Raw genomic sequence first — 27,723 nt, 5'->3', positions numbered from 1 at the left:
GTTGTAGATTGGGTCACGAGACAGCCCTTTGATGGCGTATGTGATTATTTTTGAGAATAAACTTGAAACATACCCATTGCAAGTGTTCACTCCTGAACGTCCCGTTTATTTCTAATTTCAATATGTATATTTCACTGACAGATCGCACTGTCACATAGTTACTTCCCACTGGTCATGCATAATGATATTTCTGATGTTGTACATGCCAACAGTTATGGCTTCCTCACTCACTTTGCCTTTTTTCCCAAGTTCATTCACACGATACACATAGCTGTTGTACGATTCACTTGGCTTCTTAGACACCGACGCTAGCTGACTATGTATCAGAGCTTCGTTAGCTTGGTCGGGAAATGCCTTTTTTATTTCTTCGGCGAACTCATCGAACGTTTTTATTGTGTTGCGGAAACCATCAAACCATTCTCGAGCCGCTCCGGTTTATCGACCGCTTGCGTACAGCAATTTCGTTCTGTCTTGCCAGCTGTAAATTTCACTGTTGTGCCGAATAGTTTTCAACCACTGGTTGATACCAAGGCCGTCAGAAAATTCCGGTATTAAATATTTTACTTCTTCGGGATGCGCCAATCTTCCGTCCGTATTGGGATGTCGTAGCTCCATTGCCTTTATTTTTTCCTGCAGTGCTATCAATTCGGAACGAAGGCTGGCTTCACTGCTTTTCTCGTGAACAATGGTTTTCACAATGGTGTCATCTTTACAAACCCCGTTTCGCGAGTATTCCGCCATCTTTGTGTCGACCGTCGGCGAGGCTTCGTTTAAGATTATGGCGTCATCGATGCACGTGTTTTCCTGGGAAGAGATCCCATTGTTGCGACGGAGCTGTGAAAAGGTTGCCGTCGGGGACACTTCAATGTTGGCGGCAGCCAAAGCACACAAAATTTCGTCCTTCGTCGGCATATTTTCAAATAAATGAGTTCTTATCCCACTTCTGAATTGTAATAACTTGTAATAACGACACTTTCTCACCGTTATTACGGATCGAATAAACTCACTATCAGAAATTGACGTGATTGCCGAACGTCGGAAGATCGGAAAGGTAAGTACTGAACGGAAGAACGGAAGGGCGGAAGTACGGAAGAACAGAAGGCAGTAGATGTTGTCTGTACAACGATCCAAAAACGAATGTCCTTTATTTAGCATGACAGTTGCGCAGCACACTGTCATGCCCAATGGTCATAATCTACTCTGACGTTTTCAAACTCTTCACAATGATACCGGTTGTGGACCTAACGCTACAGGATATTACAGCTCGGCTATCCTGACCTAGGATTGACCTCAATTCTACCTGACTTAACGATATCGTGATTACATATTGCTGGCCCATCTCCTAAGCTTATCAGCTTCTAGAACGCCATCGTAGGCCATTTGTGTATTTTGGCATCCCTCAACATCCCTAACTACGTATCGGTCATGGGGAAGAACTTTATGGATTACATAGGGTCCGCGAAACCTACAGTTGAGCTTTTTGTTGACACCGCTCGTGTCAGTATATTTGATAGCGACTAAATCTCCCTCAGTGAAATTAGGAACTGGCTTGTTCCTATCTGCAAAATACTGCTCATTTCGGGCTTGGGATGTCTTGATGTTTTCCTGTGCTTCTGAACGAATACGATTAAGGTCACGACTAACATCTGTTGTTTTGGAATCAAGAAACTCTCGTAACTCATCCAAGACCCAGCCACGTTGCTCAATACCGAAAAGAAGAGTAGATGGAAGGAAACCCGTGGAACTATGGACCGTATTATTAAGAGCGTATTCGGCAGATCGTAAATGTGAACTCCAATCAGAATGATCAGTAAGGTCAGACAGTTTGCTTAGTATGGGACGTAGCACACGATTAACGCGTTCTACTTGGCCATTCGCTTGGGGCGAGCCTGTAGCGTTGAGTACATGAGATATATTGTGAGACTCGAGAAATTCCTTAAAAAGGTTTGAAGTGAAACACGTTACTCGATCACTAATAACCCGTTTTGGTCGGCTGTAGTAGGTCATGTATTGATTGAGCGCATCACATACCTCGTGAGTATTAGTGGTGGCGGTAGCATATAACTTTGTGAATTTAGTAAAGGAGTCTATAATGACTAAAACATATTTCTTGCGAGACCCAGTGTTAGGCAATGGACCCAGGTGGTCTATGTGCAAAGTGTCGAAAGGTAGTGGTACTTTCGGGATGCTAAATAGGTTACGATTATTTGTCCTAGAGGGTGCTGAATAGACAATACACTTTATGCAGTTCTTGATAAAGTTGTCAATACGAAACACCATTTGCGGAAACCAATAATGCTGCCGTATAGTGTGAAAGGTCTTCGTAGTGGCGAGATGGCCAATCTTTTCATGATTATATCTTATGACATTATCCACCATTTCCCGAGGTACATATAATTGAAGTGGATAGAAGGAAGACTGATGATAGACCATCCCATCTTGCAAGACAAATCGAGTCAATGGCAGGGTCTCTCGATTGAGCAACTTGAAGCTGGAAGTCAAGGTCCAATTCGCTAATCGCACCCACTGCTTCAGTTCGACTTAATGCATCCACATGAACCATAGATGCTCCGGAACGATAATGGATGGTATATTCATAGTTCTCTAGAAAAAGGGACCATCGAGCAATTTTCGCAGACCCATTACGATTCTTTAGGGTTTCAACCAATGAGTTACAATCCGTGTATATTTTTAAAGGAAGGCCATGGACATAAGTGTGGAATCTCTTAAGTGCGTAGATAACGGAAAGCGTTTCTAGCTCGTAGCTATGCAACTTCGCTTCTTCTTTCGAGGTCGTTTTCGAAAAGTAGGCGATAGGATGAAGTTTCTTGTCATCCTGCTTTTGCAACAGAACAGCTCCAAATCCAAACGAACTGGCATCACAGTGGAGCTCGGTTTCCCTTTTTGGGTCGAAAATGGCGAGAACGGGAGATTGAATGAGCTTCTCACGAAGCGTCTCAAAAGCCTCACGACAACTAGTATCAAAGTTAAAGATAGCATCCTTTCGAAGTAATTCGGTAAGGGGTTTAGCTATGCAAGAGAATGAGGGGACAAAACGTCGAAAGTAAGAGAATAATCCTAAGCATCTTCTAAGTTGTTTTGTGTTCGAGGGCATCGGGTAGTTTCGTAGAGCTTCAATATGTCTGTCGCTAGGTCGGATACCCGAAGCACTCGCTTGGTACCCCAGGTAATCCAACTTCTCATGCACAAACTTGCACTTGTCTACCCGAAGTTCAAGACCGGACTGTTTGATTTTTCTCAAAACAGATCGAAGGGTTTCCAGGTGGGATGAGAGATCGGCAGAAGCAATTATAATATCGTCCAAGTAGACTACTACCTTTTCATCATCGATGAATTCGCGGAGGATCAAATTAATAAAGCGCTGAAATTCGGAGGGAGCGTTTTTAAGGCCGAAGGGCATTTTCGTATATTCATACTGACCATCAGGAGTGACAAAGGAAGTGTAAGGAATAGAAGATTCTTCCATCTGTACTTGATGAAATCCACTTTTTAGATCTAATAAACTGAAGAACTTTTTGTTACTAAGATGCTCTAAGCAAGTCTCGATCAATGGGAGAGGGTAGTTGTCTCTTACAGTAATCTTATTTAACGATCGATAGTCCACACACATCCGTATTTCTCCACTCTTCTTCCTAACGAGCACCAGGGCCGAAGCATAAGGGGAATGACTTGGTCTTATAACTTGTTCCTCGAGTAATTTCGATACGATTTCCTTAACTTGATTCCGTTCCCCATAAGAGAGTCTACGAGGTTTAGTGAAAATAGGAGTCTGATGAGTGAGGTTAATTTTCATTTTATAATTCGTTAACTGAGTACACTGAGTAGAATTGTTAAGATAATTTTCTTTAATAATTGATAAGACAATAGCGGAGTCTTTTGAAGATAATGTGGGACCAACATCAAGTTCAGTTTCTAATCCATAAACATCAATAGCAGAAATTTCGTTGGTTGCTTCATCTAGTAAATTCTGATTCTGAATTCCGATTCCCCTCTGAGGGGATTGTGTGAGAGAGAGATAATTCTTAAAGTGCGTAAGATAAACGTTAAGTGAAGGAAGCAAAGCTCTACCTATAATTATTGGCCAGGCCATAGAATCCTTGGGTAGTATAATAAAGGAGTGATTGAGGATCACCTGCTTGAATTTTATACGGCACGTCACCTGACCACGAGTATAAAGTAAAGAGTTTCCAAGGCCTCGAAATCTAGACGGAGCCAACGCAGCTAAAAGTCCAACAGGCACTATAGACTCGTTTATAAAACTTACGGAGCTACCTGTATCAAATAGAGATTGAACCCTTCACTATCACAACCGGTTTTCCTAATTTAAGAAAATAGACACTCACCTCTTGTAACTCGTCTAGCGTCAGAGCTTCAGTACCATCAGTCACAACGCGAGCAGTAGTATCCGGATGTGTGGCAGCATTCGCGACAGCTTTTGGGCAATTTTTGTAATTATGCCCCATCTGGAAACACTTGAAGCAAGCCCCCGGTGGTCGGTTGGGGCGGGTGCAGGCACTCTTATGATGTCCGTACTCCGAGCAGTTGTAGCACCGGTTGATGTTTGGCGTTGCTTCTCGGCTAGTCGAGGCAGCAGCCTTACCCGGAACAGAAGGTGATGTCGTCGTCGGCTTGAGGATTCTTCGGGACCGAACGGTTTCGAATGTCTTTAGCATCGGCTTTAGGTCGTCCACGTTGTTTGCCATAAACCGCATGCTGGCAGTAAGGGATGGACTATCCAGCCCATCGAGGATAATATTGATCTGTTCGGGTTCCGGAATGGGAGCGCGACTGGCGATACGTTGCATGTCCAGGACATAGCGCAAGGCAGTCTCCTTTGGAGAAAGACGACGGGATCGCAATTGCCGAAGAACGGCTTCAATAGTAGGCGGCACACTCAAGGTTGAGACGAGTTCTTCCTTTAACTGTTCCAGAGTAGTAGCACGAGATGACTGTGCAACGATAGCTGCTGATCCTTTAAGCAGCCGACGAAGATGGACGAATTTATCAGCATCCTTAACCCGATGTAAGGAGAAAGTGTAATCAAGATCGTCTAACCATTGGATGATACATCTCTCGTCGTCTCCCGTAAAGGGTTCGATGGTTTTGTCGAGTTTCAGATCAGCGACCGGTGATGATGCACATTCAGTTTGATGTTCCAAAGCCTGAATCTTGCGACGCAGCTCAAGCAGCTCCAAACGTTGTTGCAATCGGCGAATTTCATCATCTGGGGTATCTTGCACAACGGCCGAATCACATTTGTTAGCCGGGTCGCGGTTGTTAACCAAGTTATTTTCTTCATCCACATTCTCATGCACATAATCGCATTTTGTGGCATCAGCAAAAATGGCGGGGAAACACGTTGCGGGCGCGTCACTTGGAGCGTCCAAAATGGCGGCATCGCGCTTAGCGGGTGTAGCACTGGAAGCGTCCAAAATGGCGGACGGGCACGTGTTGGTGGTGTCTACCAAAAGCGCTTCAGTGGAAGCTTCCTCGTCTGCTAACGGTGGGGTTTCAATCCCCATGGCCTCAGCAAACAATCTCCGAATCTGGGTGATGGTAACGGAAGGGGGAACCACAATCCCCGCGTTCGACAGAACGCACAGCATTTCATCACGGGTGGGCATGGTGGGACCGGTGTAAACCAAGATGACACAAACGGCGGCACGGAGCAGTATCCCACTTCTGAGATGTAATAACGACACTTTCTCACCGTTATTACGGATCGAATAAACTCACTATCAGAAATTGACGTGATTTTCGAACGTCGGAAGATCGGAAAGGTAACTACTGAACGGAAGAGCGGAACGGCGGAAGTACGGAAGAACAGAAGGCAGTAGATGTTGTCTGTACAACGATCCAAAAACGAATGTCCTTTATTTAGCATGACAGTTGCGCAGCACACTGTCATGCCCAATGGTCATAATCTACTCTGACGTTTTCAAACTCTTCACAATGATACCGGTTGTGGACCTAACGCTACAGGATATTACAGTTTGAAGCTTTTGGAAAAGAACCGGCTTTATTGTATTCAAAGTTTTATTCACATTTAATTTCATCAGTTCAGTAATGGTATAAGTTTTACGAAATTGAGCAAGAAAAAAGAAAAGTTCAGATAATAAATCCTTCCTTATTAGCAAGGGTAATGACATGGAATTTTTAGGTAAGATAATAAAAATATGATTGAAGATTTCATTTCGAAAGCGTATACGTAGTTAAATTTTTCCAAGAATTTCTAGTTGTATGTTTCCTATTCCACGGAATCGATTTGATGCTCTCATTGATAAAACTCCTAGAACTGCCAGAATCAAAAAGACAGGTTGTCTTAAACCATGTGCCACAAACTTTGGTCTTTGGAAAAGCAACACTCACCTCTTGGAAGGGATCTAGCTTAACAATATTTCCATCCTTTTCAAAATCTCCAACTTCCTCATTATCCTGAACTGCAGCTACTGTTGGTGAATGTTTGGTGATCTCGGGACAATTGCGGATGATATGAGTTGTGCTTCCGTTTTTAAAACAGGAACCTGGAGTACGACGTGGTTTTGTCCATTGCGATGCATGATGCCCAAAATCCGAACAGTTGTAACATCTCTGTCCGTTTCGCTCTGTCGCCATCTCTTTGCCTGTGTTCGACTTCGAAGCATTTGCTCTGTACGAGGATGGGTTTCGAGTATCTTGGGTTTTGCGTATCAGAAAATGCGTTTCGCGACGTTTGATGAAATCTATTACCTCATAGATATCACTGTAATCTCTTGTGATCAAGCAGTTGTAGATTGGGTCACGAGACAGCCCTTTGATGGCGTATGTGATTATTTTTGAGAATAAACTTGAAACATACACTTGCAAGTGTTCACTCCTGAACGTCCCGTTTATTTCTAATTTCAATATGTATATTTCACTGACAGATCGCACTGTCACATAGTTACTTCCCACTGGTCATGCATAATGATATTTCTGATGTTGTACATGCCAACACTCCTCCTCAACATCAGTTACTTATTTTTCCAATCCACTTAGCTTTCTTAGATACTCAATGCGAATACGCGCGATTGGTTTGGTAAGCATATCCGCCAACATATGTTCTGATGGACAATATTCATACTTGATGCTTCCTTTTCTGTATAGATCTTTAACGAAGTTGTACTTTGTGTCTATATGTTTCGTTCTGTTGCTGAATTTTTCCGCATTTAACATTTTCAAACACGATTGATTATCTTCTTTAAGATGTATAACCTTAACATTCTCTCCTAAATCCGTAAGCAAACGTTGAAGCCAAATTGCTTCTTGAGTAGCTTCTGCTAACGCTATAAACTCAGCCTCTGCTGTTGATAAGGAAACACATGTTTGTTTGCGACATGCCCATGATAGTGTACCTCCACAAAATTTGAATAGAAATCCGCTATTTGACTTACGATTCACTGTACATTCAGCCCAATCAGCATCCGCATATCCTACTAATCCTGATTTGTCCAAGCAATTACTTATTCTCAGTTTGGGATCTACCAAACCTTTAAAATAACGAACAATTCTTCGCAATTCATTCCAATCTCGCTGTGTAGGATTGACGAGTTTACGACTCAAAATTGATACTGATGCCGCAATATCAGGTCTACTATTACATGCAACATATAAAATATTTAAAGGGCCAACTGTTCTCAAGGCGAACGAATTGAATAGTGTTAAAAAAATTAAGTATTTATGTACACGCTAGGCTAAGATACGATCATCCGGACTATTATTGTCCAATGAATAAAGTGTAATAATAATAATAATAATATAATAATTTTCCAATAAGCTTCTGATATTCGTAATTATTTGGAAGTGGTTTATCTTCTTCCGTTGGCTTCAAATATCCCACATCGATAGGAATTTGTGATATTTTCGCATCTTGTAATCCTGTTGATTTCAATATGTCCTCAATATATCTTCGTTGAGAAATATGATAATCTCCATTCCCATCATATTCTACTTCTATGCCAACATAATTTTTAACTTCCCCTAAGTTGACTACCTCAAAATTTCTATATATTGTCTTGCTTATGGATGACAAATTATTCTCATCTTCACTGGCTATTATTAAATCATCTACATAGATTAATACATAGCACCATTTGTCATTTTCTTGCCTTCTGTACAAGCATTGATCCGCTTCGCTCCTTTTGAACCTATCACCTTCCAAAACTTGATGCAATTTGATATTCCATGAGCGAGCACTTTGTTTTAAGCCGTAAATGCTACGTTTTGAACGACAGACCTTGCTTTCTTTGTTCTTTATGATAAAACCTGGCGGCTGTTTCATATACAACTCCTCCTCAAAGTCTCCGTTTAAAAATGCCGTCTTTATGTCGAATTGTCGCACTATCATTTTATGTTTAGCTGCTACAGACATGAGCGCCCTAAATGTCGTTTGACGAACGACCGGTGCAAATACTTCCTCATATTCAATGCCATAGTTTTGGTTTAATCCTTGTGCCACAAGACGAGCCTTGTACCTATAAATCGTATCCTTTTGTGTTTGCTTTAATGTGTAAACCCATCTACAACCCAACACCTTCTTACCTTTTGGGACATTGACTAGTTCCCAAGTATCGTTACGTGTCATGGCCTCGAGCTCTTCATGCATTGCCTTTCTCCAGTTGCAGCTATCAGGACTCGCCAGCGCTTCTGCTAGATTTTTCGGCTCCTCCTGAAGCGCAGTCTCAGCTAGACAGACATACCGCATCGGTAGTTTTCCTTGAGTAGCACGCGTTGATCTCCTCAGCATCTCCTCATCTGCTACAGGAGCATCTTCCCAATCGTCTTGATCATTAGTGTCCGTTGTTGCAGTATCTATTGACACTTCAGTTGGATGTACATCTGGATCGACAGTTTGCACTTCGTCTGTTGTTGACTCGAACAACGGAATGGAAATCTCGTTATCTTCCGACATTGCATTTGTACTATTATACACTTGTGTCTTTTCGTTGCACTGCAAAAATTGTACATCTCGACTAATCGTTATTTTTGATGTCAACACGACGATCAAGCGGTAGGCCTTAAAATTTTCACTGTATCCCATGAGCTTGAGTTTTCTTGCCTTTTGATCAAGCTTACCACGTTTTTCAGCTGGGATATGGCAATACACATCAGCACCGAAAGGATGTATATGACTCATATTTGGCTTAACTCCATGCCAAAGCTCATATGGTGTAGCAGATATAGTTCGAGACGATTTTGCAAATAATTTGCAGTATCTACGGCTTCACCCCAATATTCATCCTTTAATCCTGCCTGGAACAACATACAGCGAGCCATTTCAACCAAATATCTATTCTTTCGCTCCGCTGTCCCGTTCTGTTGCGGCGAATACGGTCGGAATTGTCCAACAATGCCGTTCTGTTTCAGAAAATGTTTGAAATTTTCTCCAGTATATTCTCCTCCATTGTCGGATCTGAACACTTTCGGCTTCTTTCCAAATTTGGTTTTCACCATTTCGACATACTCTCGAAATTTGTCTAGTACTTCCGATTTACGATGAATAACATGAACTACCGTGTACTTTGAAAAATCGTCTATAAACGTGAAGAAGTATCTTTTTCATCCTAATGTCTCAGTACGCATAGGACCGCAGACATCCGAATGAATCAGTTCCATTACTTCTGTTGTCTTGCTGTTTGACACCTTTAGAAATGTCACGCGATGCATTTTTCCCCGTATACACACTTCACATACATCTGAACATTTACATGGTCTGATGTTCATTCCCGGAACCGAAAAACTCTTTAACGCAGCAATGTCTCTATTACCAAGTTTGCGGTGCCAATCATGAATACATTCGGTAACAGCATACAATATACACTCATGCAGCTTCAATACGAACAGATTATTAATAGGTTGTGCAATGACACCAATCGCCCCATCTCGACCGATAGTTGCACCTTCCGAATTAAAATTAACTTCGTACCCTTTCGCTACTAACTGCCGTACCGATAGCAAATTCGCTCTCATTTCAGGAATTAGGTACACATTATCAATTGTTATCGTATGAAACTTATTGTTCTTATCGATAACAATAAATTTGCCCGATCCTCTTCCAATTGACGTTACTTTTCCACCATCCGCAACACAAATCACTACCTTCACACTGCTGTCAAAAATTTCGAGAATTTCTCTTCTGTTCGTTATATGACACGTTGCACTAGAATCTAAGATCCATACATCAGCACCTATTTCGTCTGTAGTAGTGAACGCCCAATTAGGCTTTGTACCATGAACAGCACTATTCACTTTGTGATCGGATATCTTACTTTTCGTTTCTTGGTCATTCTCTTTCCACTTTTTCCATTTCACACAATTTGCCTTTTTGTTTCCAGGACGCTTGCAAAAATAACATTTTTCATCCCTGCTTGCCTTTGAGCTAGCATGTAAAGCAGTTTCCATTTTCACTTCTTGTCGGTTCGAGTGCTTTAACCACTCATCGATCAATTTCCCCGAAACCAGATCTATTGTTAAGTCCGCGTCGGGTCTCACTTCTAATACCGTTATCAGCGTTTCGTATTCTTCAGTTAGGCTGTTGAACAAAACGGCGACGAGCCATTGTTCGTCAAGCACGGCGTTACCTTGCACATTGTTCAGCTTTGCCACCAAATCAGTCAGATTTGCAATGTGTGTTTCCATATTACCGTTTTGCCCTAACCTAGTCTGACATATTTTTCGCATTAGCGACACCTTTGTATTCAACGTACGTTTCACATGCACTTTTTCCAAATTGTTCCATGCTTCTTTCGCTGAAGCAGCGTTTCTAATATACGATAGTTGGCTATCTTCAACCAATAAACCGATCGTGGCCATTGCTATTTGGTCTTTCTTTGTCCATTTTTCAGTCACCACCTCTGGCTTTGTTTCACTGATCACTTCCCAACAACCATCCTTTATGAGGAGCAGTTTCACCTTGAAACTCCAATTATCGTAGTTGGTAGCATTCAGCTTCACAATTTTGTGCTCTATTTTTTCACTCATTTTGACTTTATTAATCAAAACTGTTTCCTGGAACCACTGCTGGGCCCATAACCTTTTGAGAATAAACTTGAAACATACACTTGCAAGTGTTCACTCCTGAACGTCCCGTTTATTTCTCTAATGTCAATATGTATATTTCACTGACAGATCGCACTGTCATGCATAATGATATTTCTGATGTTGTACATGCCAACAGTTATGGCTTCCTCACTCACTCTGCCTTTTTTCCCAAGTGCATTCACACGATACACATAGCTGTTGTACGATTCACTTGGCTTCTTAGACACCGACGCTAGCTGACTATGTATCAGAGCTTCGTTAGCTTGGTCGGGAAATGCCTTTTTTATTTCTTCGGCGAACTCATCGAACGTTTTTATTGTGTTGCGGAAACCATCAAACCATTCTCGAGCGGCTCCGGTTTGTCGACCGCTTGCGTACAGCAATTTCGTTCTGTCTTGCCAGCTGTAAATTTCACTGTTGTGCCGAATAGTTTTCAACCACTGGTTGATACCAAGGCCGTCAGAAAATTCCGGTATTAAGTATTATACTTCTTCGGGATGCGCCAATCTTTCGTCCGTATTGGGATGTCGTAGCTCCGTTGCCTTAATTTTTTCCTGCAGTGCTATCAATTCGGAACGAAGGCTGGCTTCACTGCTTTTCTCGTGAACAATGGTTTTCACAATGGTGTCATCTTTACAAACCCCGTTTCGCGAGTATTCCGCCATCTTTGTGTCGACCGTCGGCGAAGCTTCGTTTAAGATTATGGCGTCATCGATGCACGTGTTTTCCTGGGAAGAGATCCCATTGTTCTCTGTACACTCCTCTGCTTTCACTACATTTTAATCGTACATGCGACGGAGCTGTGAAATGGTTGCCGTCGGGGAAACTACAATGTTGGCGGCAGCCAAAGCACGATCGATTGTTGCATCGCAGGCACGAAACCGTCGGTTTCTGCAGGCACAAAATCGCCTGCGTCGAAAATGGCGGCGGCGTCGGTGCAAGCAATGGTGGTGGTCTTTTCGTCTCGTGCACCATTAATCTCGTCAAATAATTTTCTAATTTGCAAAATTGCTGCCGCAGGAGGTACAACTTCACCGGCAGACTCGATCGCGCACACCATTTCGTCTTTTGTAGGCATGATGATCTAAGTTCTTCTGAGTTGTAAAATGTAATTAATTTAAACGGAAGAAAATGCAATACGGAAGGCTGAAGGTGTTGTTGGTCCTTTATTCACAGTGCCGTTGTTTAGGCGAATGTTGAGCTTTCACCGTGTCAGCTTTCAAGATTTATATAGATCAGGTTAGTAGGTGGCTAAGGTTTATAATTTTTAACTATTTACACTAGAAAACTTATTTCGTTTTGTTTTTGGAACGTGTACCCATGCGCCACAACCGAAGACACGAAGATAATCATCCTTTGGTTTTCTGCCGAATCACTTTTCTTAGGGAGTGCTTTACACCGCACTAGCAAACAGTCTATTCTGCAAATAGTTAGCACACAAGATTGATTGACCCCAGAATTTCGTGGCTAATTTCGCACCCAACAACATTGCCGTTACCATTTCTTATAGGTACCGACTTTTTCTTTCCGCGACACCATTTTGTTGTGGCGTGTATGGAATGAATGTTTGCATTATAATACCATTGTTGCGTCCAGCAACAGAGCTTCTCCTGTTCGCCTTTCGGATGTCACAGATTTGCCAATTTCACAAAAATAAATTCCGATGTACAAAAAAATCAAATTTACTTTGAATGCTTAATCCGCTGCGCATTGTAGAAGGCCCATTCCTTGCGCGAGTTAAATTTCGGACGGAATAATGAAGTGTGTTCACTGGTCGAGTGCCGATTAATGAGTGTTCTTTTATTGTCTTGTCTTTGATTGGCTTGGATTATGGGTAGGAAGGAAGGGGAGGGAGTGTGCAGATCGACAGCGTCGATTTCGTAGATTAGCAAATTTGTTGCTCATGCTGCATTTTTACCCGGTTGGAAACAGCGACGACTACCGATGATGCTAACGATGCATGTTGATTCTTAACTCGCGCCCCTTCTTAGCTTTGAGGATACGTACGAAATATATATTGGATGGTGGGTGGTTGAAAGTGTTAATTCGGATGCGGCTCAGGAAAAACACGTGCTAACAGCAAGATGGTTGATGATGAAGAGAAGGAATATTTCTTTATTTGTCACTGTTACATAGGCTGACGTTTGTGCTATCGAACAGTGGTCCTTCCTCAAAAGAACAGTGGTCATTCTTCCTCAACACTCCTCCTGAATGATCACTTCGCTGTAGTCAACCCCAACAACGCTGAGAATTTTTGCTGTTTTATAGTTCCCAGGGGTTTGGTGAGAACATCGGCCACCATATCTTCTGTCGGGCAATACTCAAGCACTAACAGTCCTGATGCACACTGATGTTTGATAAAATGTTCCTTGGTCTCGATATGTTTCGACCGACGATTCGTCCGATCAGAATTCACAAAACGGATACAACTTTGGTTATCTTCCATCATTTTCACAGGACCTTCCATACGTTCGCCCATATCATCCATCAATCGTTTTAGCCAGACCAACTCTTGCGTAGCCTCACTCAAAGCGACGTACTCTGATTCCATAGAGGACAACGCGACATTAGATTGTTTGCGACTGGCCCAAGACACAGCTCCGTTAGCATAACAAAACACGTATCCCGTTGTTGATCTTCTCGAGTTGGCATCACCAGCCCAGTCTGCATCAGAATAGCCGATTAAATCACCACCAGATCCGTTATACCTCAGTTGCCAATGTTTAGTCGCCTTCAGGTATCTAACGACTCGTTTAGCCGCCGTCCAGCAGTCTTGAGTAGGCGAGCTTACTTTTCGACCTAGTATGCTCGTGCTTACTGCAATGTCCGGTCGCGTACACACCGATACATATAGAAGCGCACCTACAAGACTGCGGTACTGAGATGGATCATAAAACGCTTCACTTGTATCCTGCAATTTCACGAATCCTTCGTCCATAGGTGTTTTAGAACCTTTTGCGTCACTTAGCCCAAACTTGCAAATCAGTCTATCGATATAACCTTCAAGGCTTACACTGTAATCACCATTTGTACGTTTTATCTCCATTCCCAAAAAATAGCTCACTAGTCCGAGGTCAGTCATGTCAAAACGTTCAGTTAACGCTTCATACACAGAATCAATGACAGACTCGTCAACACACCCGACCATCATATCATCCACGTACACTAACACAAAAACTTTATGGCCTTATATCATCGTCATGTACAAACACTGGTCAGCATCACTTTGTTGGAAACCAATTTTCTCCAGAACACAATGTAGTTTCAGGTTCCAACATCTCGCAGACTGTTTGAGGCCATATATGCTTTTCTTCAAGCGACAGATTAAGTGTTCTTTACCTTCCACCTCGTGCCCGGGTGGTTGTCGCATGAATAGCTCTTGGTCGAGGTCGCCGTACAAGTAAGCTGTTTTAATATCAAAATGCCGAAGTATCATCTTTGTTTTCGAAGCTAAGGCAAGCAGCATGCGAAGAGTAGTATGGCTTGTTACTGGAGCAAAGACTTGGTCATAATCTTCACCAAATTGTTGCGAATAACCTTGAGCGACCAGACGCGCTTTGTACTTGGTAACGTCCCCAGCTGCATTATGTTTCGCTTTAAACACCCAGCGGCTACCAATCACTTTACGTCCTGCAGGTAACTCTACCAAAGCATCCCAAGTTCCGTTACTCTCTTGAGACTGCAATTCATCTTGCATCGCCACTCTCCAATCAGTACTATTTTCGCATTCCAAAGCTTGTTTTAGATTTTTCGGCTCTATTATTGTATCATGGGTTGTTGTAGAAAATACTTCTTCTATAAGCCGTTTTGGTGGTATACCTTTGTTCTGCCGTGCAGACGTACGAACGTCCTCGGCTAACGTGCAATCGTGCCATACTTCCTGTTCATCGGATGTGTTGTTTTGCTGCACATTGCTTTTAGGTGAAGTTGTACCAAGTTGCACTATTACTGCTCCTCCTGAAGTAGACGTTTTCTGTTCGTCGATTGCAACAACACTATCTTCCAGAAATTTGGCATCTCTACTAACGGTTACCACTTTGGTTTTCATGTTAACAAATCGGTAAGCCTTTTGTCCCTCCGCGTAACCTACAAAAGTCAGTTTTTCGGTCTTTTTATCAAGTTTACGACGTTTTTCTTTCGGGATGTGCACCAATGCAGCGGATCCGAAAACTCTCAAAAAACCATACTCTGGTTTCTTTTCATGCCACTTTTCGTACGGCGTACACTTTACTGCTGAATGAGGGAGAATATTTTGCAAGTAATTTGCAGTAGATATTGCTTCACCCCAGAAAAGCTTTTCCATCTTCGAATCTGCCAACATACATCTCGTCATTTCGACAAGGTACCGGTTTTTGCGTTCAGCTATCCCATTCTGTTGTGGGGAATATGGTGCTGTTCGTTGATGCAGTATTCCACAATCTGCCATGAACTTCTTAATAGAATTTTCGCAAAATTCACCACCATTGTCTGATCTTATGACCTTCGGGTACCTTCCAAACTGATTTTTGACCATGTTGCAGTATTCCATAATCCGTTAGGCAGCTTCCGATTTGTTCATTAACAGGTAAATAACCGTATAACGGCTGTAATCATCCACAAGAGTCATGAAATATCTGCTGCCTCGCACTGTTGCTGCTTCCATTGGTCCACACAAGTCCGTGTGTACCAAATCAAGTATCGATGTAGTTTTTGATAGTGACTCTTTTGGGAATGATGCTCGGGCCTGTTTACCTTCGCAACACTGTTCACAGACATCTTGATGGTCACAACGTTTTAATTTCAGGCCATGTCCTAAATTTTCCCGGCAAATCTGGAGTATTGCCTCTTTGTTCCGATGCCCTAGTCGTCTGTGCCACAAATGTATACACGAATCTCCATGACTGGTCTCCGCTAACATCGCTTGTTCTGAAAGAAGCTTCAAGTGGTAAAGGTTATCCTTACGTTCACCCACTAATACAACGTCATTGCCTTTCAGGACCTTGCACTCATACTTATCGAATGTCACTTGCATCCCTAAATCAGTGATTCTAGGTACGGATAGAAGATTTGCAGCAAGCGTTGGCACGCAGTACACGTTGTCAAGCTTCACGTTCAGTCTGGTTCCAGCTCCATTCACGGATTGCAGTCTGCTTTGCCCCGTGCCAGTAGACTCTATGGTCTCTCCATTTGCGAGTTTGATCCACTTTTTCTTTGATTTGTCAAACTTCTCTAAGAGCAAAACATTGTTCGTCATGTGCGACGTAGCGCCAGAATCAAAATACCATAGCCCTGCTTCTTTACCTTTTCCAGTAAGCAAGCACACATCCGCGCAATCTGATTCGATAGCCATTTGCGCATTTTCTCCAACAATTCTGTTTCGTTTGTCACCCGCATACTTATGACAATCTCGCCGAATATGACCCACTTTCTTACAGTAATGACACTGTTTATCCTTCTTGGGTTTCTGTTTTTCGTACGTAGTTTTGTAACTCGGCTTAACACTACGTGTTGCCAAAGCATTTTCTATCCCCGAAATCTGCTCCATTCGACGCCGCCCCTCGTCCAGAAGTTTTCCTTTCACAAAATCAACAGTATTTTGACCTCATCAGGTCGACTTTCAAGTGCCATTATCAGGGTGTTATAGGATGGAGGTAGACTTGACAGCATCAAGGCCACGAACCAGTGGTCCTTTACCTCCTCACCCAGCGCTGTAAGCCGGAGTCGCAGCTCTGTCATCTTTTTCAGGTGGTCTCCCATGTTTCCATCTTCCGGCATGTGTTGAGACACCAATTGGCGGACGACGTGGATTTTGCTCGACAAAGATGCTCGTTCGTGGTAGCTTTGCAGAGCTTCCCACATACCTTTGGAGGTTTCCTGTTGCATCACGTGTATCAGTTGCGAGTCTTCCAAAGCTAGACCGATTAGAGCTTGAGCTTTATCATCCTTTGCCGACCAATTTGCATCAGCGTTAGCTGGTTTTGGCTCGCATACCACGTTTAACAATTGCTCCTTGGTTAGCAACAGTCGCATCTTAAACTTCCACACTGCATAGTTGTGATCGTTCAACTTTTCAATGCAGGCCTTGACATCCATCCTTTCAGCACAATTATTTCTCAACTAAAAAAAAATAGAACAACAGAATTAGCTTGGGTCTGGGCCCATAACCTGTTAATTCGGATGCGGCTCAGGAAAAACACGTGCTAACAGCAAGATGGTTGATGATGAAGAGAAGGAATATTTCTTTATTTGTCACTGTCACATAGGCTGACGTTTGTGCTATCGAACAGTGGTCCTTCCTCAAAAGAACAGTGGTCATTCTTCCTCAACAGAAAGTGTGGTGGGAAGAAGAGTAATTGTATTCTCAGTCGCCATGCGGTGGGAAGAAGAGATTCACGGTCGCCATGTGGTGGAGAAGAAGAAGCTCGGACTTATAATCGCGACGAGAACAGAACAACGTGATTGCTAACTGTGCGGACCAATATCTTTCTTTTATCTGACTGTCCAGGCAGTCTGAAGATTCTAGATGAGAATTTTCCTTACACGAAAGTTGGAGACATCGAGGCCTTACCTTTGGTAGGGGGACTCTCGATGCTCATCAGCGGAGCAAGTCGGCCAGGCGACTTTGGATGTTCAGGAGGAATATCTCTTACAGGCATGTTGGAGGTTTGATGCCTTACCTTGGGTAGGGGGACACTCAAACCTCTAGAAAGAATTGAACGCAAGGTTTAGCTTGTTGTACCTTCTCTCTGCCTGTCTGTCTGTGTGTGTCGAAGGCTTCCAAGACCGTTTTATTTATACCCAATTCTTACAATAGTTTTTGCTCGTTTTTGTAACCAATATTGTTTCTTAGTGGTTGTTCTTTTTGCTATTGCATTTAGTACAAAAATATTTACGTAAGCATAAAATGTGTCGCGGTGCGATCGATTGCTGCACTTGCAAGAAATGTGTCGGATATCATTCGTCGTTGGATCTATATGCTTGCTATGCATGAAGTTACTTGTTTGTGTTTTGTTGTTTTGTGTTGCTGACCACTCTCTGGACTCGCTGGTTGTTTTGAACTGATATCATATTGCATTGCGTCACTCGCTAGCCGGGTGCGCTGGTAAGTGTTTGAATGTTCATGTTAAGGCGTGCGCGTGGTCAAAATAGCTGAATGTACATTTCTTACGTTCTTGGCTAATGCAGGTTATTTGTTAAATTGGTGAACTTCTGCTCACCGTATAATGCTACGTAAGGCTTGTTGTATGCGAAATAATGTATACTCTAGTGAGATGTTTAGCAGATATGCTACAAAAACTTCATAGGTTTTCGAATTTGGGTGGTTCCGTTGGGCTGGTAACTTGTACTTCGATTCGGCTAGATTTCTTTTTAAGCTGCAGATCGATGAGGTAACCGATGAAAATGATGAATGGTAACCCGATGATGAGAGGAGGTGACCATGTCCACGTCTAACTGTTTGACTCTAATTTGATTGCTTACATTTCCTTTCGCATTCCAATGTGCAGGTCGTTTAAGTTATCCAGACTCAATTTAGTTATATTGCTTTTTGAGTGAATCTGTACACCATAGAGAGGAAGATGTATCATTGATCCTGGTAAATCGGTGCTGTTGGCGCAGTCCAACAACGCGAGAAAAATAAAGGTTTGTAATTAAACTTTCACTTTTCACTTGGTGGTTTATAAGAAATAATAAGTAACGTAAGACGGTATAAAGGTGTAAAGTGTATATTAAAGTAAAATAATAATTCAAACGTAGTTTATAATTCCGCACTTTTCTGGTCGGCTTCCGGATCCCTACTACCTGCCTGTTGCCTCTGTCCCAGGTCGTACCACCTTTCTGTCAGGGGCCCTCAACTCCTCTGTCAAAACTGTTTGACACTTGGCGGTCGCACAGTGGACACGATCCACCGCAACAGGTGCGATTATTAGAAATTTCCTTCCCATTCATAAGAATCGTTCAAGATGCATACGTTGTTAGGAGTGGCCCGTTGAAAACTCGTTCTTTTAAACCGCAGTTGGTTGTTATAACAAATGTAGTTGCAGTATTAACCAATAAATGTGTCATGGCCAAACACATTACCTCTGCTATTGTTGGTTGATATACCATGTCTCATTCTGGTTGTTCCTGGTTCAAAATTGCCGAAACACATGATGACTCTTCATCCTGCAGATCTTCATGTCGATATATGGCTTTTCCCAGTGACGCTACGGTATAGATATGGTGTTGATAGGATAGGATTTAGGGGCTGGGTATATGGACACTTCTATTACCATTTATAACAGGGTACACCTGAATTTTCTTATATATCTTATCTTCCAACATAGGGACAGTATAATTATTAAAACTAATTCTGAGTTGCTAACAGCAGCCTTTGTAGTCGTGTAAGAAAAGGATTCTATGACTGTATGTATTGGAAGATTATTATGCTTAATGTCTGCTACGTAATAACGACACTTTCTCACCGTTACCGTTATTTCGAGGTCGTTTTCGAAAAGTAGGCGATAGGATGAAATTTCTTGTCATCCTGCTTTTGCAACAGAACAGCTCCAAATCCAAACGAACTGGCATCACAGTGGAGCTCGGTTTCCCTTTTTGGGTCGAAAATGGCGAGAACGGGAGATTGAATGAGCTTCTCACGAAGCGTCTCAAAAGCCTCACGACAACTAGTATCAAAGTTAAAGATAGCATCCTTTCGAAGTAATTCGGTAAGGGGTTTAGCTATGCAAGAGAATGAGGGGACAAAACGTCGAAAGTAAGAGAATAATCCTAAGCATCTTCTAAGTTGTTTTGTGTTCGAGGGCATCGGGTAGTTTCGTAGAGCTTCAATATGTCTGTCGCTAGGTCGGATACCCGAAGCACTCGCTTGGTACCCCAGGTAATCCAACTTCTCATGCACAAACTTGCACTTGTCTACCCGAAGTTCAAGACCGGACTGTTTGATTTTTCTCAAAACAGATCGAAGGGTTTCCAGGTGGGATGAGAGATCGGCAGAAGCAATTATAATATCGTCCAAGTAGACTACTACCTTTTCATCATCGATGAATTCGCGGAGGATCAAATTAATAAAGCGCTGAAATTCGGAGGGAGCGTTTTTAAGGCCGAAGGGCATTTTCGTATATTCATACTGACCATCAGGAGTGACAAAGGAAGTGTAAGGAATAGAAGATTCTTCCATCTGTACTTGATGAAATCCACTTTTTAGATCTAATAAACTGAAGAACTTTTTGTTACTAAGATGCTCTAAGCAAGTCTCGATCAATGGGAGAGGGTAGTTGTCTCTTACAGTAATCTTATTTAACGATCGATAGTCCACACACATCCGTATTTCTCCACTCTTCTTCCTAACGAGCACCAGGGCCGAAGCATAAGGGGAATGACTTGGTCTTATAACTTGTTCGTCGAGTAATTTCGATACGATTTCCTTAACTTGATTCCGTTCCCCATAAGAGAGTCTACGAGGTTTAGTGAAAATAGGAGTCTGATGAGTGAGGATAATTTTCATTTTATAATTCGTTAACTGAGTACACTGAGTAGAATTGTTAAGATAATTTTCTTTAATAATTGATAAGACAATAGCGGAGTCTTTTGAAGATAATGTGGGACCAACATCAAGTTCAGTTTCTAATCCATAAACATCAATAGCAGAAATTTCGTTGGTTGCTTCATCTAGTAAATTCTGATTCTGAATTCCGATTCCCCTCTGAGGGGATTGTGTGAGAGAGAGATAATTCTTAAAGTGCGTAAGATAAACGTTAAGTGAAGGAAGCAAATCTCTACCTATAATTATTGGCCAGGCCATAGAATCCATGGGTAGTATAATAAAGGAGTGATTGAGGATCACCTGCTTGAATTTTATACGGCACGTCACCTGACCACGAGTATAAAGTAAAGAGTTTCCAAGGCCTCGAAATCTAGACGGAGCCAACGCAGCTAAAAGTCCAACAGGCACTATAGACTCGTTTATAAAACTTACGGAGCTACCTGTATCAAATAGAGATTGAATACCCTTCACTATCACAACCGGTTTTCCTAATTTAAGAAAAGAGACACTCACCTCTTGTAACTCGTCTAGCGTCAGAGCTTCAGTACCATCAGTCACAACGCGAGCAGTAGTATCCGGATGTGTGGCAGCATTCGCGACAGCTTTTGGGCAATTTTTGTAATTATGCCCCATCTGGAAACACTTGAAGCAAGCCCCCGGTGGTCGGTTGGGGCGGGTGCAGGCACTCTTATGATGTCCGTACTCCGAGCAGTTGTAGCACCGGTTGATGTTTGGCGTTGCTTCTCGGCTAGTCGAGGCAGCAGCCTTACCCGGAACAGAAGGTGATGTCGTCGTCGGCTTGAGGATTCTTCGGGACCGAACGGTTTCGAATGTCTTTAGCATCGGCTTCAGGTCGTCCACGTTGTTTGCCATAAACCGCATGCCGGCAGTAAGGGATGGACTATCCAGCCCATCGAGGATAATATTGATCAGTTCGGGTTCCGGAATGGGAGCGCGACTGACGATACGTTGCATGTCCAGGACATAGCGCAAGGCAGTCTCCTTTGGAGAAAGACGACGGGATCGCAATTGCCGAAGAACGGCTTCAATAGTAGGCGGCACACTCAAGGTTGAGACGAGTTCTTCCTTTAACTGTTCCAGAGTAGTAGCACGAGATGACTGTGCAACGATAGCTGCTGATCCTTTAAGCAGCCGACGAAGATGGACGAATTTATCAGCATCCTTAACCCGATGTAAGGAGAAAGTGTAATCGAGATCGTCTAACCATTGGATGATACATCTCTCGTCGTCTCCCGTAAAGGGTTCGATGGTTTTGTCGAGTTTCAGATCAGCGACCGGTGATGAGGCACATTCAGTTTGATGTTCCAAAGCCTGAATCTTGCGACGCAGCTCAAGCAGCTCCAAACGTTGTTGCAATCGGCGAATTTCATCATCTGGGGTATCTTGCACAACGGCCGAATCACATTTGTTAGCCGGGTCGCGGTTGTTAACCAAGTTATTTTCTTCATCCACATTCTCATGCACATAATCGCATTTTGTGGCATCAGCAAAAATGGCGGGGAAACACGTTGCGGGCGCGTCACTTGGAGCGTCCAAAATGGCGGCATCGCGCTTAGCGGGTGTAGCACTGGAAGCGTCCAAAATGGCGGACGGGCACGTGTTGGTGGTGTCTACCAAAAGCGCTTCAGTGGAAGCTTCCTCGTCTGCTAACGGTGGGGTTTCAATCCCCATGGCCTCAGCAAACAATCTCCGAATCTGGGTGATGGTAACGGAAGGGGGAACCACAATCCCCGCGTTCGACAGAACGCACAGCATTTCATCACGGGTGGGCATGGTGTAAACCAAGATGACACAAACGGCGGCACGGAGCAGTATCCCACTTCTGAGATGTAATAACGACACTTTCTCACCGTTATTACGGATCGAATAAACTCACTATCAGAAATTGACGTGATAGTCGAACGTCGGAAGATCGGAAAGGTAAGTACTGAACGGAAGAACGGAAGGGCGGAAGTACGGAAGAACAGAAGGCAGTAGATGTTGTCTGTACAACGATCCAAAAACGAATGTCCTTTATTTAGCATGACAGTTGCGCAGCACACTGTCATGCCCAATGGTCATAATCTACTCTGACGTTTTCAAACTCTTCACAATGATACCGGTTGTGGACCTAACGCTACAGGATATTACAGCTACTATCATATCTATTTCATTTTTGTTAAGGAGCTGTATATTGCTTCCTCCTAATTTTGCTAAAGTTATGCTTCCCATTGTAAATGTAGCTAAATCTCACTTCACACTTGGGGTCACACAGAAAACACGTTTGGCTTTTTCGGTTTTCAAGTGGCAATTGAGCCGGTTTATTTCTACGATTTGACATAACAACTGTCACCGGGTTGCATCACTTCGCTTCACTCTCAGCTGTCAGAGGTTGACGTTTGGGCACGAAATTTATAAATTACTACACCATTATGATTTTTACGTTTTCTGATAAGTGTTTTAAGTTAAAGAAAATATTTATGGACTATAGTTCCATGGAAGAGCTATTAAAAATTGTAATAGCTTCCTTTATTTTACCTAGACTGTCGTTCAATCGAGATGCTAAACCTTCATTTATTTTGACTTGAACATTATTATTTAGGATAAGATTTTTTAAAGTAGTATTAATTAGTCTTAGATCATCAGCATCTGGATTACCTGCGTCAGATTTCCAGACCATTCCTGTTGTGTCCCATCGTTTTTGACGGTTGGGTAAAATGGTTTTGAGTTGGCTTATAATTTGATCGAATTCTTCCGTAATAATATGCGTATATTGGTTTTCCATTACCTTTTTGAAGTCGGCATGCAATAATTCCACTTCGTTTTGAATATCGATTACTCGAAAATGGTGAACATAATAAATGTTACCTATTGATATCCTAGCTACAAATCTGTCGAAAGCCAGTAGTGGTGTTTTTTTCTAGACTTAATATTGTAATATTCTGTGCCCATACTGCCAACACTATCCTGTAATATAACAGGGTATCAGATATTAATTATTTTAAGATCATTTTGATGTACCCTTTTTTATCTTTAGTAGTAACAGTTGTTTTATTTATCTTTTCAAAATTGATTGATTTAAAGGATTTAACTTGTTTCATTCTCCTTTTGGTCTTCACGTAAGCTAATGCTGATTCAGGTATCAGGGTTTCTACTTTATTTTTGTTAAAGAATTCCGTTATATTTTAAGAATGTTTGAAATTTTTCTGACATGAATTGTGTACCTCTATCGGTCACTAGAATTGATAGTAAGCCAAAAGTGGCAAAAATTTCCCGCATTTTGTCCATAGTAGTGTCTGTATTCATATCCGATGTTATTTTTACTTCAGGCCATTTGCTGTACTCATCTACTAGAATCAGAAAATATATACCCATAAATGCCCCAGCGTAATCCGCATGTACCCTTTCAAAAACTGATTGTGGACGCCTCCATACATGAGTTGGTACTTTAGAAGGATCTTTTCTTACTTTTGCACAAGAAACACAGTTTTTACATAATCTTTCTATGTCGTTATCGATATTTTTCCACCAACAATAAGATCTAGCAAGAGATTTCATGCGTGATATGCCAAAGTGGCCTTCATGAAGTTCGTTTAAGACTCGATTTCGTAATTGAGGTGGAACGTAGACCCTAGCGCCTCTCATGAGACATCCCTTTTGGAGAGAAAATTGTGTCTGGTCGATTCCAAAACGATCGTTAACGGATACTGTTCTCCCTGAATTTAAACCGTCTATTAGCAATTGAACATCTATGTCTTTGCTAGTCTCTTTACTAAGTTCTTCTACTGATACGGGAAGGCTTTCTATTTGATTTAGTTCAATTTCATCGGGTTCTTCTGTATCCCCCAGCTGAATATCTCGGATTGGTAATCGTGACATTCCGTCAGCATTTCCGTGTTCTTTTGATGGTCAGTATCTAATCTCAAAATTGAATGATTCTAGAAATACAGCGTAATGTTGCATGGGAGTTGCTGAATGCGAAAATGCATATGCGAAAATAATCGCATATGCTTCTTTATTCACCCGAGTATATCGTTGTTGGGTTGGTGATAGTGTTTGAGATGCGTATTGAATTGGATATTCTTTGCCATCTGGATAGGTGTGACTTAAAACTCCATAGGGCGAAGCATCTACTGCTAGAGCTATTGGTAAGCTAGGATCGTAATGTACCAAGACCCGTTCAGATTGCATTTCCTTTTTAATCCATTCAAATGCCTCCTAGCAACCTTCATTCCATTCGAAAGGAATTTCGTTTTTAATTCCTTGGAGAATCTGTGTGATTTCTCTTTGAAATATGGCTGGAGCAGAAGCAACCCCGTACATTAACCGTGTTGGTCTGAATAGTCCCATGTGAGTGTTCAGTCTTAAAAGTTCCTAATGTTCAAGTTTAACTGTCATCTGTAAATATGCCTGCGCTAAATCTATTTTTGAGAATTTTTCTCCCCCAGCCATGTTAGCAAAAAGTTCTTCTATCGTGGGCAAAGGAAATTCGTCTATTACCAAGCTTTTGTTCATCGTTAATTTATAATCTCCGCATAATCGTACACGGTTTCCTGATTTTTTAACGGGTACTATCGGTGTAGCCCATTCACTACGGTTAACTTTTACCAAAATTCCTTGATTTACTAAATCGTTAATTTCTTTCTCGACACATTCTTTTAATGCAAATGGTATAGTACGATTTTTCAGAAATATTGGCAACGCCTTTTCTTTGAGGATAAGGGACGCTTGAATATTTGAAATCTCTCCTAATGACTTACAAAAAATCACCTCAAATTCTTCTTTTAATTTTTTTTATCCCTTCTTGATAAGTATAAGAATGAGTGACAATTTGATTTACGTACGAGATTTCCGTTCTTAATAATTCATTCCAATCAAATTTCAAATCTCGCATCCATGTCCTTCCTACAATAGGTCCTCTTTTCGACTCTACCACAAATAGTGTTAATTTTGTTTTAGCATTTTCCACTATAACACTAATTGTACCGAACAACTTTATAGATCCTCCACAATAGCTTTGTAATTTTATGTCTGATTCTCTAATAGGGATATCTTTAAACCATCTTTGTTTGTCGTTCATACTGATAATAGAAAACGGGGATCCTGAATCTACTTCAAATTGAATTTTAGTATTATTGACTTTTAGTGTCATGTATATTTTTGCGGTATGATTTGCATTTTGGTGTAAATTGTTAATCAAAATTGAGTTTACCTCTTCGTCCTCCTTGCTGTCTTGATGTTGTTCGTCAATTAACCTCACACTTTTGCTTCTATTGTTCGTGCGACAGACGCGCTGCAAATGTCCAATTTTCCCGCACTTTTTGCAGACGGTTCTTTTGTGCTTGCAGACATATGCAAAATGTGATTCTCCGCATCTGTAACACTCGACGTTTTTCTTCGTTGTGTTGCTCACGATGTTCACTTCTTTCACTTCAGCACTTCTGCTATTCAGCACTTCAGCTCCATCTCCGGCGGCTTCCATGGCTAAAGCAATTTGCTTAGCTTGTTCCAGCGTAAGATTCCTTTCTTCAATCAACCGGTTGCGTATTCTTGGATTCCGTACACCAAAAACTAGCTGGTTCCTGAGCGCCTGTGTCAAATATTGCCCGAAATCACAATTAGCAGCCACTTTTTGCAAAGCCGTGATGAACTCCGTTATAGTTTCGCCTTCACTCTGCATTCGTTGACGAAACTTCCATAGTTCCACCATTTCGAGGGGTTTCGGGTTGAACAGCTCATCCAAACACTTCACTATTTCTTCGTATGTTTTGGATTCTGGTTCTTCCGGAGAAATATGGTCACACAATAAATTGTATGAATCAGCACCCATGTAATGCAGATTATTTGAGGTTAATGCTTTTTTATTATTCGATTTAACCTCAAATACTGACATCGCTCCTTCGAAGCGTTTCACCCAACGGGGCCATTGCATGAGCCCTTTGTTAAAAGATTCCATATCGAATTTTGCCATTGTGGTGCGTTGTTCACTCTGTGCGATGTTCTTTTTTGTACCACTGCTTGTTGGTTTCTCTTCGACCATGACACTGTCTCCACTTATACCCGTTTGTTTTAGCTCTTCTTTGACTGCGTAGCGCTAGCGCTCCAGGGTTCTCAGAATTTGTCACTCGTCGCCAATTCTTATAACTCTTGGAAGGAAGACACATGTGTTTAGTTCGCAGTTCAGACACAGAGTTCCGTTTATTCCCACTGATAGCTATTTGCTATCCAACTAGCAGTTTCTGTCGATGGACAGCTGTCAGACGTATATAACAATCGTAAGACGGCTTTCTTTTGAACCATTTCTCATAAGGAGAAATACCTGTAGCACAAGTTGGGATACGATTTTGTATATATGTTGCCGTCATTACAGTTTCTCCCCAGAAACGCTTCTCTAACTGTGGATCTTCTAGCATACACAATGCCATTTCCTTCAGATAACGATTCTTACGCTCAGCTATCCCGTTTTGTTGTGGGGAGTATGGTGCAGTAAATTGGCTTACGATACCTTTTTGCCTTAATAAATTTTGTAAGTCCTTTCCTATATACTCTCCTCCACCGTCCGAGCGTATTACTTTTGGAATGTTATTGAATTGAGTTTTACAAATAGATATAAAGTCTCGTATTTTTACTGCAGCATCCGATTTGTTTTGTAAAAGATAAACAAACGCCATCCTAGTATATTCATCGATAAACGTTATGTAATACCTATTACCGCTTGGTGTGCTTTCAAATGGACCACTCAAATCCGTATGTATTAACTCAAGCGTGTTCTGTGTCTTCCATTCTGCTACTTTTGGAAATGGAATTCTATTCATTTTTCCTTTCAAACAACATCGACATGACAATTCCCGTTTACATTCGCATATCTTTGATTTCATTTCGTCTTCTTTAAAGATCTTCTTTACGCTTTGCATACTACGTTGTCCCATCTTCCGATGCCATGTATGTTCACAATCATTTGTTTTAAGCGCATATTCATCTGTACAAAGTTTGTACAGGTTCCCTTCAGCTTTAGCTACAGCCACTCACTTTCCGTTTATATCCTTAACAAAACAATGATCTTTCATGAATGCAACACTGAACCCTTTGCTGGTTAACGCACTCACCGAAATTACTCCTGTTGT

The 27,723-nt window shown here is 41.9% G+C and overlaps 3 protein-coding genes across 3 annotated transcripts in view; 1 reads left to right on the top strand and 2 right to left on the bottom strand.

The window, feature by feature from the left end:
* Positions 1 to 27,723, top strand: part of LOC126557136 (double-strand-break repair protein rad21 homolog) — a 435,365-nt gene that overhangs the window by 398,971 nt on the left and 8,671 nt on the right. The gene's annotated exons all lie outside the window — the stretch shown is intronic.
* On the bottom strand, positions 1,321 to 4,111 carry LOC126567245 (uncharacterized). Its single transcript, XM_050223475.1, has 4 exons — positions 3,769 to 4,111; positions 2,420 to 2,568; positions 1,851 to 1,923; positions 1,321 to 1,670 (listed from the first exon to the last, which is right to left on the bottom strand). Exons 1-4 carry the CDS (start codon positions 4,109 to 4,111, stop codon positions 1,321 to 1,323), a joined length of 915 nt encoding a protein of 304 aa, XP_050079432.1.
* On the bottom strand, positions 6,288 to 6,828 carry LOC126559554 (protein lin-28 homolog B-like). The gene is made up of 2 exons (XM_050215723.1): positions 6,391 to 6,828; positions 6,288 to 6,316 (listed from the first exon to the last, which is right to left on the bottom strand). The coding sequence occupies exons 1-2, from the start codon at positions 6,634 to 6,636 to the stop codon at positions 6,311 to 6,313; spliced, it is 252 nt and encodes an 83-aa protein (XP_050071680.1). The 5' UTR covers positions 6,637 to 6,828; the 3' UTR covers positions 6,288 to 6,310.

The sequence above is a fragment of the Anopheles maculipalpis genome, chromosome 2RL (genome assembly GCF_943734695.1).
Source record: "Anopheles maculipalpis chromosome 2RL, idAnoMacuDA_375_x, whole genome shotgun sequence".
In the NCBI taxonomy this organism is placed as follows: domain Eukaryota; kingdom Metazoa; phylum Arthropoda; class Insecta; order Diptera; family Culicidae; genus Anopheles; species Anopheles maculipalpis.
The sequence above is the reverse complement of the archived record's forward strand: the minus strand, read 5'-3'. Positions and strand labels throughout refer to the sequence as shown.